Raw genomic sequence first — 15,542 nt, forward strand, 5'->3', positions numbered from 1 at the left:
CGGACAGACCTGCTGGTTAGAGACCATTCACAACAGAGAAAGACTCACCTCATTAGTTCTGGTGCCAGCATTTTTCTGTTCTTTCAGTTGCTATAGAACAAGAAACCATCTTAGTAAACAGCATGATAACAGTCACAGTTGCTGTTTTCATCTACAAACAAACCAAAGTCAGGACTTAGAAAGAATAAAGGATGTGAAATTATTTTCAGGGTGCAGAACAAGATATGAAATGACCCTTGTGTGGGCCCAGGAGCCTAAGTGCCTTTTTCCAGCAGCCTGACATGACACTATGTGAACACCAGAGTTTGGAAGGATCCCGGGGAATCATATCCTGCTCCCCTCCCCCATACAAGATTTTCCAAATGATGCCCCTTAACCTTCATCAGTTGTTTCATGGTCCTCAGGCTAAGGGCACAGCTAAGACTGCCCTTCCACGGACTTCAATCCCTGAGGTTTTAAGGAAGCATTTTGGAGCCCCGAGAGCAGCTCTGGGCATCCTCAGACTCCCGAGCCTGGAGTGAGGCTCTCCTATGAGGTCCAGCTTCACTCACCATGGGTTTGCTGGCTTACAAAATGGTTGCCAACGAAAAGGCTGCAGGTTCCAGCCCAGGGAGTGCACAGGGCGCAGTGCCAACACATCTGCACAACAACCGGCAGCCCCTGCTCCCCACGGAAGCAGGCAGACAGGCACCGCTTGCTTACAACCCCTGCTGGATCCCTACCCCCTGGAGGAATGCAGTGGAGGTAGTGGTTGTGGGCAAGACTACCAGGAAGAAGGGTGCAAATCCTGGGCCGATGAGAGACTCCTGGGGTCGGTCTCACCGGGAGCCGCCAGGATGTGGGAGCAGTACTAAATCCCGAGGAAACTGCAGGAGTCTAGAGTGAGCAAGGTTGTAGAGCACCGAGAACGGACAAGTTATGCGCACACTGATTTACACGGCGTGTGTTACCGAGAGTGCCACATCCCGAAGAAGTATCTCTGGGGGACAGACTGGCAGAACACAGTAACAGAACAGTCCTGGGGCAAGGAGGAGGAACAAAGGTTCCCCCACATGCTGGGGAAGTCACCAGCCCAAACTCTAGGAAGCCTCCCAGGGGGTGCCGTCCGCCTCGCACCATGAACCGAGTGCCACTGCACCGGAAATAAAGTCCTAGCAAGCCAGATGCCGCATAAAACACGGAAAACTGGTCTCCCTACCAGGTGTCGAAATTCGGCGGCCAGACTTCCGTTGGTGGATTCCTCCATGTTCATCACTTTTGTATGTGTGCCCAGAATGTTGAATTTTCTAAATCTACAACAGAATATACAGAGCAGAGATGCTTAAAAGGCTCAGAACTATTAAACAAAGGTAGTAAAATATAGTACAAAGTACTTGACATACCCTTTTACTGTATTTCTCTCGTTCACATCTCTGAAAAAAAAAAAGAAACGGTCATATATGTATATTTAAATTTTGAACTGAGCTTTAACAAAAATATGAAAGTATACCTATAAGTAAAAGACCAACACGAAATCTACACCTGTGGGTTTTCTGCCATTTCATTCACTCGCTCCCTCCCTCCCTCAATCAACCACCACTAACTCTGCCCAGGGCGGCGGAGGGACTTGCAGCAGATAAACTCTCTGGGCCTCACGTTTATCATCCGTACCATGAGGTGCCAACAGCACCAACCTTACAGGATTTGGCGAGGGGTAAGAGACAACAGGTAAAAGAGCACAGAGCACACCCTCCATAAACGTAAGTCAGCTACAGTTAGGGCTACGTCCTGAGCAATCACATACCCGGTGTGAGGCCCCATGCTAAGCACTGGGGCAGCAGAGAGCTCTTAGAAAACTAAGGGAACTTCCAATGTGACAGCAGAAACCTTCTTTTTATTCTCTACTACCTTTAATGCTTTTATGAGAGTGCGAGAATAGTCAATTATTGGGGGAAACAGTCTAGTTTAAGTTTTAAGTCTGAGGTTAAATCTTGAGCAACTTTGCCTCTTATATAAATTTAGTGGTTACTCAGTCACGTTCCAGAATACCCATGTTATCTGTGAGGAGTAGGCACAGATTAGAAAACATCAGCACACTCACAGTTACATGGGTTAGCTTCCTTTCCTATCTCAACTAGAAATTCAACATTTCTGTGAATGACCATGACCATTAGCTATGTGAGTGACCAATTTTCCCCAGTTTTAGAAAAGAAAAAAAGAATCTGAAATGAAGGGAACGAACAGTGTGACACAAAGCTTCCTTGTCAGAGCTAAGAAGAAAACTCTCTGGAACGAGAAAAAAGACAAAAGAGCTGTAACAAACCAAAAGGGAGACTGAGATAGAGCACAGTGTGGTAACACACATAACAGCCATAAAATCTCTGCCACACTTCATTTCAAGACATTGAGAGTATTTCCCTTGAACTTTAGGCAACTCTGACTTGGTTTTGCCAATAGAATGGATGGGAGGGATGCTGTACAAGCTCCAAGTCTTGCCCCAACAGGCCTCTCATGCTGCTCTTCTTACCCACCTGGGATGCTGTCACTATGCGATAAAGCCCTGGCTCGCCCTTGAGAGCCACGTGGAGAAGGGCTCGGTTATCCCAGCCAGGACCTCAGACATGTAACAAGTCCATGCTGGACCACTCAGCAACAAACGAGCTGATCCAGCCCAGAAAGACCACCTACTGCTCACAGAATAAGAGAAAGGATAACTTTTTGGGTTTTAAGCCACTAGGTTCAGGGTGATTTGTTATGTAGCAAAAGCTGATACACAGAGAAACCAAAGATGATGGCAGGAAAGACAAGGGCACAGACTATAAGAAAGAATATTGTTACAGGGCGGAAAGCTAGAACACCAGAGGAAACGTGGATTATCATAAATGGTCTTGAAACTTGCTAAATCAGTACGTTACACACACAAAAAAATGTATCAAGGGTGGGGCAGAGAGGGGAGACAGTAGCTAGGTCAGTGCTAGTCCAGGTCTAAGGTCTAAGGGCAAAATGGGATGGGACTGCTCCATCTAGACCCCCTCTGAGAGACCCCACCCATTCCCAGGTCCCTACTGCCCAGAAGAGACAAGGGTGGATCCAGCAGGCTCCACACAGTCCCCGCAAAATGCTGTCATCGTCATTCCAGAAACGACCCCACAACTGGCCGCAGAATCACTGCAGCCTTGAGGATCCTCAGCCTGTGTTTGATCACAGGCCTCTCCTCCTCTGGGGCTGGCCTAGGAGGGAGGTGGGGTAGTATGCAAGACTTGATCATTACAAACTCATGTGCATAAAATACACTCATTCTTTTGTTCACTTATAGTCTCAAAAGGCACCAGCATGTTATCAGCTCTAAAGGAAGCTCCCAATGTCCAGAATGGGAGCTATCAATTTACATCTCTTAGGATCACTTAGGGGCGCCTTGGTGGCTCAGTTCGTTAAGTGTCTGCCTTTTGATTTCAGCTCAGTCATGATCTCATGGTTAGTGAGTTTGAGCCCTACATCAGGCTCCGTGCTGACAGAACGGAGCCTGTTTGGGATTCTCTCTCTCCCACCCTCTCTCTGCCCCCACCCTACTCGTGCACTCTCTCAAAATAAATATATAAACTTAAATTTTTTTTTTAAATCTCCTGGGATCACTTATAAATAGCTCTAGTGCATCCATCCATGTTTGGTTAACAAAACCAGAATTTCAATAGTGTATGTATATTAGATAATATTAAAGATAGCTTACTTATCAAATAAGACTTTGACTTTCAAATTATAATTCAGCTCCTGCAATTTCACCAACAGCCTGGAACGAAAAATAAAAGTCATTATTACTTTAAAAAATTATTAGAGTTTATTTATTATATCAATTCCCTATTGGAGAAGGTTTCACGAATCCTCACTCCCTCCAGTTATTACAAACAATAGAATCAACATTCATGTATGTCAACTTGGAATATTTTCTAATTGTATTTGCAAAATAAATTCCTAGCTATGGAATTGCTGGGGCAAAACTGTAACACTAAATTCTGATAGAAAGCATCACTGATTTTACATTCCCACCAAATGTGAGTGAGGGTACCTGCTTCCCTATATAGCCTTGCCAACACTGGGTTTTATCAAGATTTCTACTTTTGGACAATTATATGGGTGAAAAATTGCAAATGTACTTTTTACTAAAACTTGTGACTAATGTTTGTTCTCTTGGGAAAAAATAAGAACTCTTATTCATAATCAGGAAAAACAGGTTAACATCGGAAGGAAGGAACGTAGGGCTAAGATGTGCATGTGTCTTCTCTGATGAGCTACAGACCTCAGGAAGGAGCCCCTCACTGGTCTGCTGCACTTAGTGGGGCAGGTGGATGGGATTAGAGTTTTAGTGTCCCTTCTGGCTGTGAGTTCTGGTCCCCCAAGGGTGCTTGAGTGTGGTGCTATAAGACCAGCAACCAGGAAGCAGCAACTGGGGACCTCGCTCAGCAGCACCCCAGGAAAGAGGACCAAGGCCAACTCTGAAGGCCAATGTAGCTCTTCAGAGTCCAGCTGCTCATCAGTAGAAGACTAGTTAAATAAATCTGCCACTCAAAAAAAGAAAGATAAGCCATGGTCTCACATGGAAACGCTTCTACGATTGCTTACTGAAGAGAAAAACAGGCTGAAAAACATGTATAGCAGAATCCTTATTTTTAAAAATAAAATACTGTATATTATGTACATGCATATGTGTGTATCTATGTATAAAAACATATGTGTGTGTGTGTGTGTGTGTACATAGACACACACACATACACACATAAATGTATATATGTATTTGCATGGACATGGACAGAAATCTGAGAGTACTGACACTAGGCGTTTACCATGGTGGTCTACAGACAACTTAGATCACATGCAACTTTGAAAAACTGATGAAAGCTATGAGCCCATTCACTAAAAAAACATATGTGTCATGAGTCCATATTCACACACACCACATGTGGTTGCAGGGGTATGTAAAGCCTAGGTTACAAGCTTATACTCAGGAGAGCATGAGGCTGCTGGGAACTTTTACTCTCTACTATTTCAGTTCTGCAATTCTGAATTCCTTTCTATAGTGAACGTGCATTACATTTATCACGGGGGAAAATATCAGGTGTGTGTACATATGTATCTGTTATAGCTCTAATTTTATTTTATTTATTTTATTTTATTTTATTTTATTTTTATTTAATTTTTCAATATATGAAATTTATTGTCAAATTTGTTTCCATACAACACCCAGTGCTCATCCCAAAAGGTGCCCTCCTCAATACCCATCACCCACCCTCCCCTCCCTCCCACCCCCCACCAATCCTCAGTTTGTTCTCAGTTTTTATGATACTATTATAGTTTTGCTGTCTCCCACTCTAACCTCTTTTTTTTTTTTTTTTTTTCTTCCCCTCCCCCATGGGTTTCTGTTAAGTTTCTCAGGATCCACATAAGAGTGAAAACATATGGTATCTGTCTTTCGCTGTATGGCTTATTTCACTTAGCATCACACTCTCCAGTTCCATCCACGTTGCTACAAAGGGCCATATTTCATTCTTTCTCATTGCCATGTAGTACTCCATTGTGTATATAAACCACAATTTCTTTATCCATTCATCAGTTGATGGACATTTAGGCTCTTTCCATAATTTGGCTATTGTTGAGAGTGTTGCTATAAACATTGGGGTACAAGTGCCCCTATGCATCAGTACTCCTGTATCCCTTGGGTAAATTCCTAGCAGTGCTATTGCTGGGTCATAGGGTAGGTCTATTTTTAATTTTCTGAGGAACCTCCACACTGTTTTCCAGAGTGGCTGCACCAATTTGCATTCCCACCAACAGTGCAAGAGGGTTCCCGTTTCTCCACATCCTCTCCAGCATCTATAGTCTCCTGATTTGTTCATTTTGGCCACTCTGACTGGCGTGAGGTGATATCTGAGTGTGGTTTTGATTTGTATTCCCCTGATGAGGAGCGACATTGTGTTATAGCTCTAATTTTAATAGGACAGACAGACTCTTAGATACTCTAAATAAGAATTCCCATTGAAATGCCTATTACAGGGGCAGCTGGCTGGCTCAGAACGTGAGGCTCTTGATTACAAGGTCATGGGTTTGAGCCCCACATTAGGTGTGGAGATTACCTAAATAAATACAACTTAAAAAAAGAAAAAAAAATGCCTACTGCAAAATTGCTTCCTCTAAAGCACTCTATATGACAGTGTTGTGAAGGAACTGAGGGATGCAAACTTCATGGCAGAAGGCGCAATGATTCCATCTTTTCTCAATTACCTCAACTTCACGGTGAACTGGACCCCAGTCTTCAAGACTAGTGGCCTCTGAGGATGAGTTGGCATGCAAGGCTGTCTTTCCACCACAAATGAGCTGTAAGTTCCAAGCAGAGTGCAGATTAGCATTTCCATTAATGCTGAGGGAGTATGAATTATTTTCCCTAAACAGGAGAGGGGGTTAGAGGGCACAAGCTCAAACTCAGTTTGGAAGATTCGAACGAGTTGATAAATAAAGTGAGGTTTGCTAGTCAGCACAGAAATCCCCACACCAAATTTATACTCAAAAAGATCAGAGTAGTTGCAGTGAACTGTGATACCGTCGATAATAAAAACCTTGAGTTGGGTTATATTCATTTATGAATTTGCATGAAGAACCAAATTTGCTAACCAGACTTACTGTGGTGATCACTTTGCAACATACACAAATATCAAATCATGACGTTGTACACTGGAACCTAATGTAATGTTGTATGTTAACTGCATCCCAATTTTAAATTTTTTTTTTTCAACGTTTATTTATTTTTGGGACAGAGAGAGACATAGCATGAACGGGGGAGGGGCAGAGAGAGAGGGAGACACAGAATCGGAAACAGGTTCCAGGCTCTGAGCTATCAGCCCAGAGTCCGACGCAGGGCTCGAACTCACGGACCGCGAGATCGTGACCTGGCTGAAGTCGGACGCTTAACCGACTGCGCCACCCAGGCGCCCCGACTGCATCCCAATTTTAAAATAAAAATAAACAAAAAGAATAAATAAAAAGAAATTTTACTAGAGTTGAAAATGTAAATAATTTTGTAACATATTGTAACATATTGCCTTACTATCATAATTTGAAATGGGTATTTTGGTATCCTTTGGAAAACTGTTCTTCTAGTAAAATTGAGTAAATTTTAAAAAATTTAAAAAATTTTTAAAAACAAAGTTTTAAAAAAAAACTTTAAAAAATTTAAAAAATTCAAAAAAATAAGTAAAACTTATTATCTATCTACTAAACATTTCCAAGCCTTAATTTTCATTAAAATAAGTATCGGATTTGCATTCCAAAACCCTAGTAAATAAATATCCTTGATAATTTCAAAACAATAGCACTGAGGCATTCCTGTTTGGACATTAGCCACATGTCAAGTTAACATGAAGACTAAATTGCAATATGAACTCTATGCTTCTTTCTACTCAGTGCCATTTATTCATCTGCTAAGCATATGTGGAACACCTGCCCGTGGGCAAGGCACTGTACAACGTCCTTATGGGGGACAAAAAGATGACAAAGGCACATGTCTGTCTTCCAAGAACTTCCCAATTTATGTCACAGACAACAGAAATACATACACAGTTACATAATAAATCCAGAATGGGACAAGAATGAAGACTGAACCAGGCAGATCTTGAAGGGAGGTAACATATTTGGGAACTCTGGAAAGATTTCATGATTAGATATAAGCTGAAATTTACAATTTTGAGACGAGGTTCAAGAGAGAGGTGGAGGAAATAGTTACGAGAGGCAAGGCAAAGCGACTGTATGTGGTGGGCACGAGGTCTGCCAAAACGAGGCATGTGCAGAAGCTCACCCTGGAGTGGCCAGCTGGGACTGTGGACATAGGGTACAAGTGTGTAGTAGGGGGCTCCACCTGGATGAGCAGGTGACAGAGAGATAGGCTGAAGTCTGCTCTGGAAAGCACAGGGTCACAGGGACTAGGGAGGCAGGGGCTGAGAAGGGAAGCACTTGGGAGGTGACCATGTATGAGTCTAGCAGAGAGGATCTGAGAGCTGGAGACAGGATGAGGCCTTGGTGTGGGAAGGAGGGGACACCAGGATAGACTTGACAGGTCTTGGCACACAGTGGCCCAAGGAGTAAAACTGACAAGTTATCAGTCTAGATAGCCACAAGAATGGAAAGCCAATGGCATAGACAGGAATTTGGAAAGAGGTGACTGTCCTAAAAATTTTTACATAACCTATTAAACACTTCTAAATGATCTGAATCACCATAACATTTTCCCCAGTAAAATAATTGCAGAAGATACAAACCAATCCCCCTCAAGTTACCTCTGAATGAGCTGTTGGAACAGGTTGAAGGTGCGGTCCCACAGCCCTTGTTTGTTTTTTGTGATAGGGTCGTGTTCATAGGTGTATTTCTGTTCCAGTTCCTCAAGCTTTTTAAGCTGCTGACGAACCTGCTGCAGACTCTCGGCAACTATGGTGAACCTGGGGAGGGAGAAGACACAAGGGTCTCAATCGCAGGCTGTCATAAAGCAGCCTGGATCACAGGAAATCACGGAGATCAACAAGAGGTTTTTACGGGCAACACACGATGTTATCTGCATGGCCACACACTGCAGGGAGAAACAGAGAACAAGGTTCATCTTGGTGTTCAAGGGCAGTTATTCAGGGAGAAGAAACCAACGGCACTGATTACAGCCCAGATCAAAGACCTCCCTACACTTCGAGACGGACCTGAGGAGATGGGGCGGGGTGGGGTGCGGCCCGCTGGGGATCTGTGATTTCCACTGACCTGTAAGATAATTGAGATTTAAAGGGAGAGGGTAAAGAGGAGGGCAGAGGCAGGGGACACAGCGAGGCAGACTCCATCAGAAGTGATGCAGGAGGCAGCAAGGAGCCCACATATAGGAATGGCAGGCCCTGGGGAAGGAGGAGAAGAGGGAACCAAGGTCAGGGTTTCACTGAACTGAAAGGAGAAGGCAAAGCACTCAATCCAGACACTCAAAATGTTAGCCAAGGAGGAAACCAGTGATTGCTTCAGTTTCCTCCTTGCCGACTGTAAAGTGCCTCTGAGCCAAGTCAGGTTGTGGGACTGTCACTTGACTAGCTGGAGTAATGACAAAAGAAAATCTTCTCCCAGCGAAATACATTTCCTTCACTTCACAGTTCCATTTCCCGAATGCTGTTCAAGGCACCCAGAGAGCAGCCCCTGACCATGAAAGAAGGTAGGCTAATGGTGGGTGGGCAAGTTCCAGGTGGATTCTAACCCAGGGCTTCCCCACTGTCACAAGAAAATGACAGTCTATGGACAGAACAGTGGAGGACACTGGAGGGCATCTGCGGCTCTGGAAGAGGCTCCCCGTGGCCTAAATGACCACAAGGAGGCTCCAGACAGCCCAGGGCCTCCCAGAGCACTAGGAGGACAGGGGGGTCAGTGCCCCTCAAGGCCCACGGAGGCACACTGGGCTAGGAAGCTCTGTGCTAACCAAAAAGAAATTTGGAATATGAGCAGACAATCTATAGAATAAACATAAATGACTGAATATTAATTGCGAATTTTTAAAAAAGTAGCATCCAGAGAACCTCCCGAGATCTCCGGTCCTTGGGCCCCTGGGAATTGTTCCAGGCCACCATCCCCTCATCTCCTCTCTGATCCAGTCTCCCACCCATTCTGGTCTGTTGGCCCTCCCCCAAACGACACTAACATGTTCCCAGTCGCCCAACTGGCTTTTCTGTCTCTAGCCTTTCCTCCTGACTGCTGCCAGAGTGACCTTTCGAAGTAAAACAAAAATAAAACAGAGAAGTAAATCTCCACTTAAACAAAAAGCCTGCCTGGTTCACCAGCACCCACTGGACAAAGTCCTGTTCCTAGCACTGTGTGGGAGCCTCCACAACCAGGTTCCAGCATCTTGCCACCTCCGCTTTCTTCCTGTCCTCCCTGGCACCCCACTCTCCCATCATCCAATATGGGGTACTGCAGACCCCCATTCATGCCCAGCCGCTCTTCTTCTCTGCCTCAGTCCATGATGGTCTCCTCCCTGGTCTCCACGAAGTACTCGTCTTCACTCTCAAGAGTCTGTGCAAGACCACTTCCTTTCAGAAACCTGTCCTGCTGACTCCTTCCCTCATCTTCCACAGAACTCTGGACAGACCTTTGTTAGAGCACTGGTAACATTCTACTGCATGGAATGATTACATCTACCTCCCGCCTCCACACTGAGAGGACCAAGAACCATTCATCACGTGTCGCCAGATCCTAGCCCAGTGCCGGGCATATGGCGTTTAATAAGCGTTTACTCGATGATGAGCAAATGAATGGTCCACGACAAACTACGATCTCATGGAAGCCTGGAAAATGTCTCAGACTATTTTGTTTTTAAGAAAACATCAGGGCTCAAGTTGTTAAGTGTGTTTAAGTGACGGCGACGTCACCAATGTTTTGGCACAAATGATTGCATCCCACGGTACACGTAGAGTAGGGAGAGGAGTGCTCCAAATCAAGCAGAACTTGGCTGACCTGGGCCACATGCATGACAAACGTGTGCTTTACAAGTGAGTGCTTCCAGGGCAAGAAGAAGCTGGACTACATCAAACTCTAAACCAAAGTTTTGACAGGGTCCTTTCACTAACAACAACTCAAATGTGTGCTTCAGGAGTTCGTGGGGTTAGCCAGCCAGCTTTGGAGAATCTTACCAGTTTTGCAGCTGATCAAGACAAGCATTGGGGGGTCCCCCAATACAGGCACTCTGCTGTCTCTGCTTCCACTCCACCAGTTCATCATTAATCAGGGCTTTCTGGGTAAGTTCGGTGATGTTCAACAACTCTATTATTTTGTGAACTACTTCCTAAAGAGAGAGAAAGAAGTAAAGTGAAGTAAGTTCATCTTTAATCACTGAATTTAAAAACATTAATTTTTAGGGGCATGTGGGTGGCTCAGTGAGTTAAGTGTCTGACTTCAGCTCAGGTCACAATCTCATGGTTTGTGAGTCTGAGCCCATAGCACAGAGCCTGCTTCAGAGCCTTTTTCCCCCCTCTCTCTGCCCCAGCCCTGCTCACTCACGCACACACTCTCCCTCTCTCTCTCAAAAATAAATAAACAATAAAAACATTTTTTAAAAGCAAAAGCAAATATCTCAACTGGGGCTCTACACCAAGTGGTTATAAAAATAATTCTTCATCTATTATACACTTCATGTCCATTATTTCCAGCCTGTGACAGAAGCAACATGTTATTCTGGAAAGCGAATCACTACCTTTCTCTTACTGTCAAGCATTAAATACATCTTCTTGATTAACATCTGTTCTTGCTTCTGATCATTCTTTGCCACACCATTGGTTTCATGTTCTGTGAATTGGGAGAGAGAGCAGATAAATATAAATGCAAAAAAACCAAAACCAACTAAATCCAAGATTCACAAGCACTTAGAAGAAATATAATCCAAATGCTATCTGGTGATAGATCAAAGTTTGGTCTTCAGTTTGTACTGAACAAAACAAGAAAAATGTCCTAAGAATAAAAACTGACAGGCTGAAACAAAGTACACTTGTTTTCAATGACCCATGGAAACTGGGAACAGTTACCGTCTGGTTCTTAAATCACTGCCAGATTACCTAAATGCACATAAGTGACAAAATTCAAAATCTCATATAAAAAATTTACACAAAGCATATCCGTAGCTTTGGAAGAGAAATATTAGGAAGTAGTAGTTGAGGTTCCTTTCTCTCCTACTATTCCTCAAATTATACTAATCATCTCTCTACATTAACCTTGGTATCCTCCAAATGACAGCCAGGGTTACAGCAGTACCTAACATATTTTACACAATGCATGCTTTTGGGTTCTTTTCAGTCAATGGCCTGCCATCATGAAAAACGAGCAACAAAATAGAGCAAAACCGCTTTAAAACATGAAGAGCAATGCTAAACTTCTCTGCAGAGTATACATGTGGAGCTGCAATGTTTGAAGGAGCTTCTGGCATTCGCACAGGGAAACCCCGCACACCTGTCAGTCTACGTCCATCAGTGGGCCAGGTACAAGAAGTACAGTGAATAACACATAACCAGGGGTTATCAACTGGGGGTGGTACTCCCCTGACCCCCACCGCAGAACATTCGGCAAGGTATGGAGGCAGTTTTGGTGGTCACCACGGGGGATTAGGGAAATAGTTCTACTGCCATCTGGTGGGAAGAAGTCAGGGACGCTGCTAAACGTCTCCTGTGTAGGACAGCCCCTCACAACAAAAAAAAATTATCAGGTTCAAAATGTCAACAGTACAGAGGTTAAGACCCTGGCTTGAGTCATCAAGAAGCCAAGACTAGCAATTCAGAGTCATAAAGCGTTTGGCAAATGTGAAGACATACTTGTCTTCTTTATCTAGTGTAAACAGAAAAAAAAAAAGACAGCCAATGGGCACTGTTTCGATGTTAACTCTTACCTCTGTTCTGCAAGGTCTTGCATTTAAAGTCATATTCATCTTGTAAGTCTTCTAGTGTCTTGATTTCATGCTCTATACACTACAAACAAAAACATAAACAGGTTTTCACCCATCTGCTTCCAAAGACTTTAGGAAATATATTGTTTCTATAGGACCCAGAAAACCATGGTAACAATCCAGCTCCCTCAAAGATGGATTCAACTTGCAAAATTCTAATCACATACATAATAATTTCAATGTCCTTAATAAGTATGTAAGAACTTTTTTTAGAAAGGAAAACATATGGCTATTTCCAGACTGGGCTTACTTGATTTCTACTTTAATGAAGTGTTTCCTTAGAAGGCTGCAGGATAAAGTTGCTTCAAAGAATCTGGAATTCGGAAAGGCACTGTCTGAAGCACAAAGTCAAATCCACACTGGGGTGACCAATATCCAGATGAGATCACACCTCTCAGCTGGAAGGCCTTTCCCACAGATACAGTCCTGGTGTAAAGCAAGACCCCTTGTCTCTTCCCCCGACTTAGCTCTCACCGTAGAGGGGGGTGAACACAGGCCACCAAGGGCACCAAAGCAGCTCTCTGCTTTCATATGATCTTACAGGTTTTATCTTAAAATTGTTGTGGATATTTTATTCTAATCGGAAATGTATCAGAATTTCTTTCAAGTGAAATGTTTTTGTTCCCTTTTCAAGTTTTAGAGTATAACAGGTGCTTGAAAAAGATGAGCTATGTTCATGCTGGAGCTCTGTGTAATCCCAGGAACACCCCAGATTTGAGAAGCATAGACGTAAAAGGCTATTTAGAGCAGCAACATCTAGTTTATTGTGTGATGGGGCAAAGTCGACAGTTTCTGCACAATCTCGCAAGGAAGAAAGAGATAAGCTCAATGTTTGGAAGTTATAAAAGGGGCCATAAAAGTCTATCTGCTCATTGGTTTAACCAATTTGTTTACTTATGGTCTGGAACTTCAGCAAAACTTTTCTCTCAACTACTTGAAAAACAAATTAGTTACCACATTCACACTGGAGTAATCGAAAGCTTTTTCCTTTACAAAAAGAGGCTAAATGTATATATTTATTCAATACTTACCATAACTTTATCCTTCACGTTTCTGACTTTACTGTCAAGCTCCTTCTGTTTGTCTAACATCACAGTGCTCTGAATATTCCCCGACTGCGCCTGTAATGGGAGGTGCGTGGTTAACGAGTATCATTTCTTCTAGCATATTTACCCGCTGGTTACTCTCCAAAGTCAAGTCCATACCCTGTGCTCTTACCTACCTCCCAGACCTTCCAAAACCTCCTACAAGCTTCCCACATGGGTGTTGACAAGAAATAGCTCAGTTCTCAAGGACCTGGAAAATGCTGATAAACTATTAAAAAGGCTACAGAAAGACTAGGCTCAGTTCATGCCTAATATAAACAGAGTATTTCTGGAGTTTTCCATTAATTCACACAGTTGCATGGTACCACATGAGAAGTTTATTTCACGGTTTCTCAAATTCTGTAGACAAGATTATTCTTATTAACCCTGTACTTGTTTCAAAGCTTTGTGATTCATGGTGTGGTCCCCAGACCAGCAGTACCTTACCACCTGGGAGCTTGCTGGAAATGCAGACTCTCGGGTCCTAATCTGATTACTGAATCAGAAGCTCCACTGTGACAAGATCCCAGGTGATTCAGAGGCCTATCAAAATTGAACAGCACTGCCATTGAAGGACTTCAACGAGTAGCGGCTACCCTAAAGCAATAATGACTGTCAACCCAGACACACTGATAGTATTTGGTCCCATCCTCGATAATCAGGACATGGACATAGCAGTGTCTACGTGTTCATTGCATAAGGTGTTCCATGACTCACATAGTATGACTTACAAGAGACTAAGTCAAGGTCAGGCAACGTCCTAGGCCCAAGTGGCAGAGTGGGAAACACGAGACTGTTCTCATATAGATGAGATTCTAGAAAGATGCTATTTTTGTTTAGAGTTAAAGCCCCTTCCCATGGCAAAAACTGTGCCCATCAAACTTTCTTACATAGAGTCCTACACAGCACAGATTCTATGTGGGTATTTTTATATATTCAAATCTATCAGTATTTTCTTCTTTCATATCTGGATTTTCCCTATTGGAAAGCCCTTCTGGACTGACAGATTATAAAGGAGTTCACCCATTTTTAACCTAGACCGTGCATAGTTTCTTTTTTTCTTTTTTACTTTTAGATCTCTGATCCATTTGAAGTTTATTCCTGTGTTTACTGTGAAGTATGGCTCCAATTTTAACTTTTTCCCACTTGGTTATCCGTTCATCTTAACAACATTTAGTGAGAAATTCGTATTTTCCCCAGAACTTTCAGTTGCCACTTTTATCACCCAAATTTTATGTACCTGGTTTCAACTCCTAGATTTTCTTTTCTTTCCCATGGGGCTTTTTCTTCATAAGCCTGAGCACCTGAACAGTGTTTGATTACAGAGGGTTTGGAGTATATCTAATAGGGCTGGTCCCATCTCACTGCTGTACTTTTTTCATGCATTTCCTTGCTATTCTTGCAGGTTTATTTTCCTGATGACTTTCATAGCTTCAGAAAGCAACTTGGTATTTCTATTGGGAGCACATTAAAATTATGAATAACTTAGGGAGAGCCGATATCTTTATGATGTTGCTTTTGATTCTTATGCTTCTAATGGTTTTCTCTTGCCTAACTGCATTGGTGAATACCACCAATGTAACATTATCTAAATATTAGGGGAAACGGTGAACATCCTTGCCATGGTTCTGACTTACTACTGTTTTCCAAACCAAGTAAGATACTGTTTATAGAATTGAGAGATGTATATTTTAATAGGCTAAAGAGATATCCATCAATTCCTATTTTACTTAATGTCTCTTATCAGGGTGTTGGATTTTGCCAGCCCTTTTCAGCAACTGTAGAGATAAGCACATGCTTTTTCTTCTTTGTCTCTGTTTACATAATGAGTTGCATTAACGAATTTCCCAGTCACAATAAACTCTGTAATTATTATAATCTGGAATAAATCTTACTTGGTCATATTATTTTCTTACTGTATTATTTAACTTTGATCACTAATATATTTTATTTAGGACTTTACATTGATATTCATAAGTGAAATTGGCCTATAA

The 15,542-nt window shown here is 42.8% G+C and overlaps 1 protein-coding gene across 1 annotated transcript in view; it reads right to left on the reverse strand.

Moving 5' to 3' along the window:
• The window catches only part of STAT1 (signal transducer and activator of transcription 1), a 42,978-nt gene that overhangs the window by 15,325 nt on the left and 12,111 nt on the right, over positions 1 to 15,542 (reverse strand). Inside the window, exons 6-15 of the mRNA XM_040475682.1 lie at positions 13,495 to 13,584; positions 12,407 to 12,485; positions 11,225 to 11,316; positions 10,665 to 10,816; positions 8,298 to 8,456; positions 6,253 to 6,345; positions 3,707 to 3,766; positions 1,383 to 1,412; positions 1,199 to 1,292; positions 49 to 90 (exon numbers count right to left, since the gene is read on the reverse strand). Coding sequence (XP_040331616.1) covers positions 49 to 90; positions 1,199 to 1,292; positions 1,383 to 1,412; positions 3,707 to 3,766; positions 6,253 to 6,345; positions 8,298 to 8,456; positions 10,665 to 10,816; positions 11,225 to 11,316; positions 12,407 to 12,485; positions 13,495 to 13,584 — 891 coding nt within the window. The remainder of the gene's footprint in view (positions 1 to 48; positions 91 to 1,198; positions 1,293 to 1,382; positions 1,413 to 3,706; positions 3,767 to 6,252; positions 6,346 to 8,297; positions 8,457 to 10,664; positions 10,817 to 11,224; positions 11,317 to 12,406; positions 12,486 to 13,494; positions 13,585 to 15,542) is intronic.

The sequence above is a fragment of the Herpailurus yagouaroundi genome, unplaced genomic scaffold (genome assembly GCF_014898765.1).
Source record: "Herpailurus yagouaroundi ecotype Mexico unplaced genomic scaffold, PumYag 140, whole genome shotgun sequence".
Lineage (NCBI taxonomy): Eukaryota > Metazoa > Chordata > Mammalia > Carnivora > Felidae > Herpailurus > Herpailurus yagouaroundi.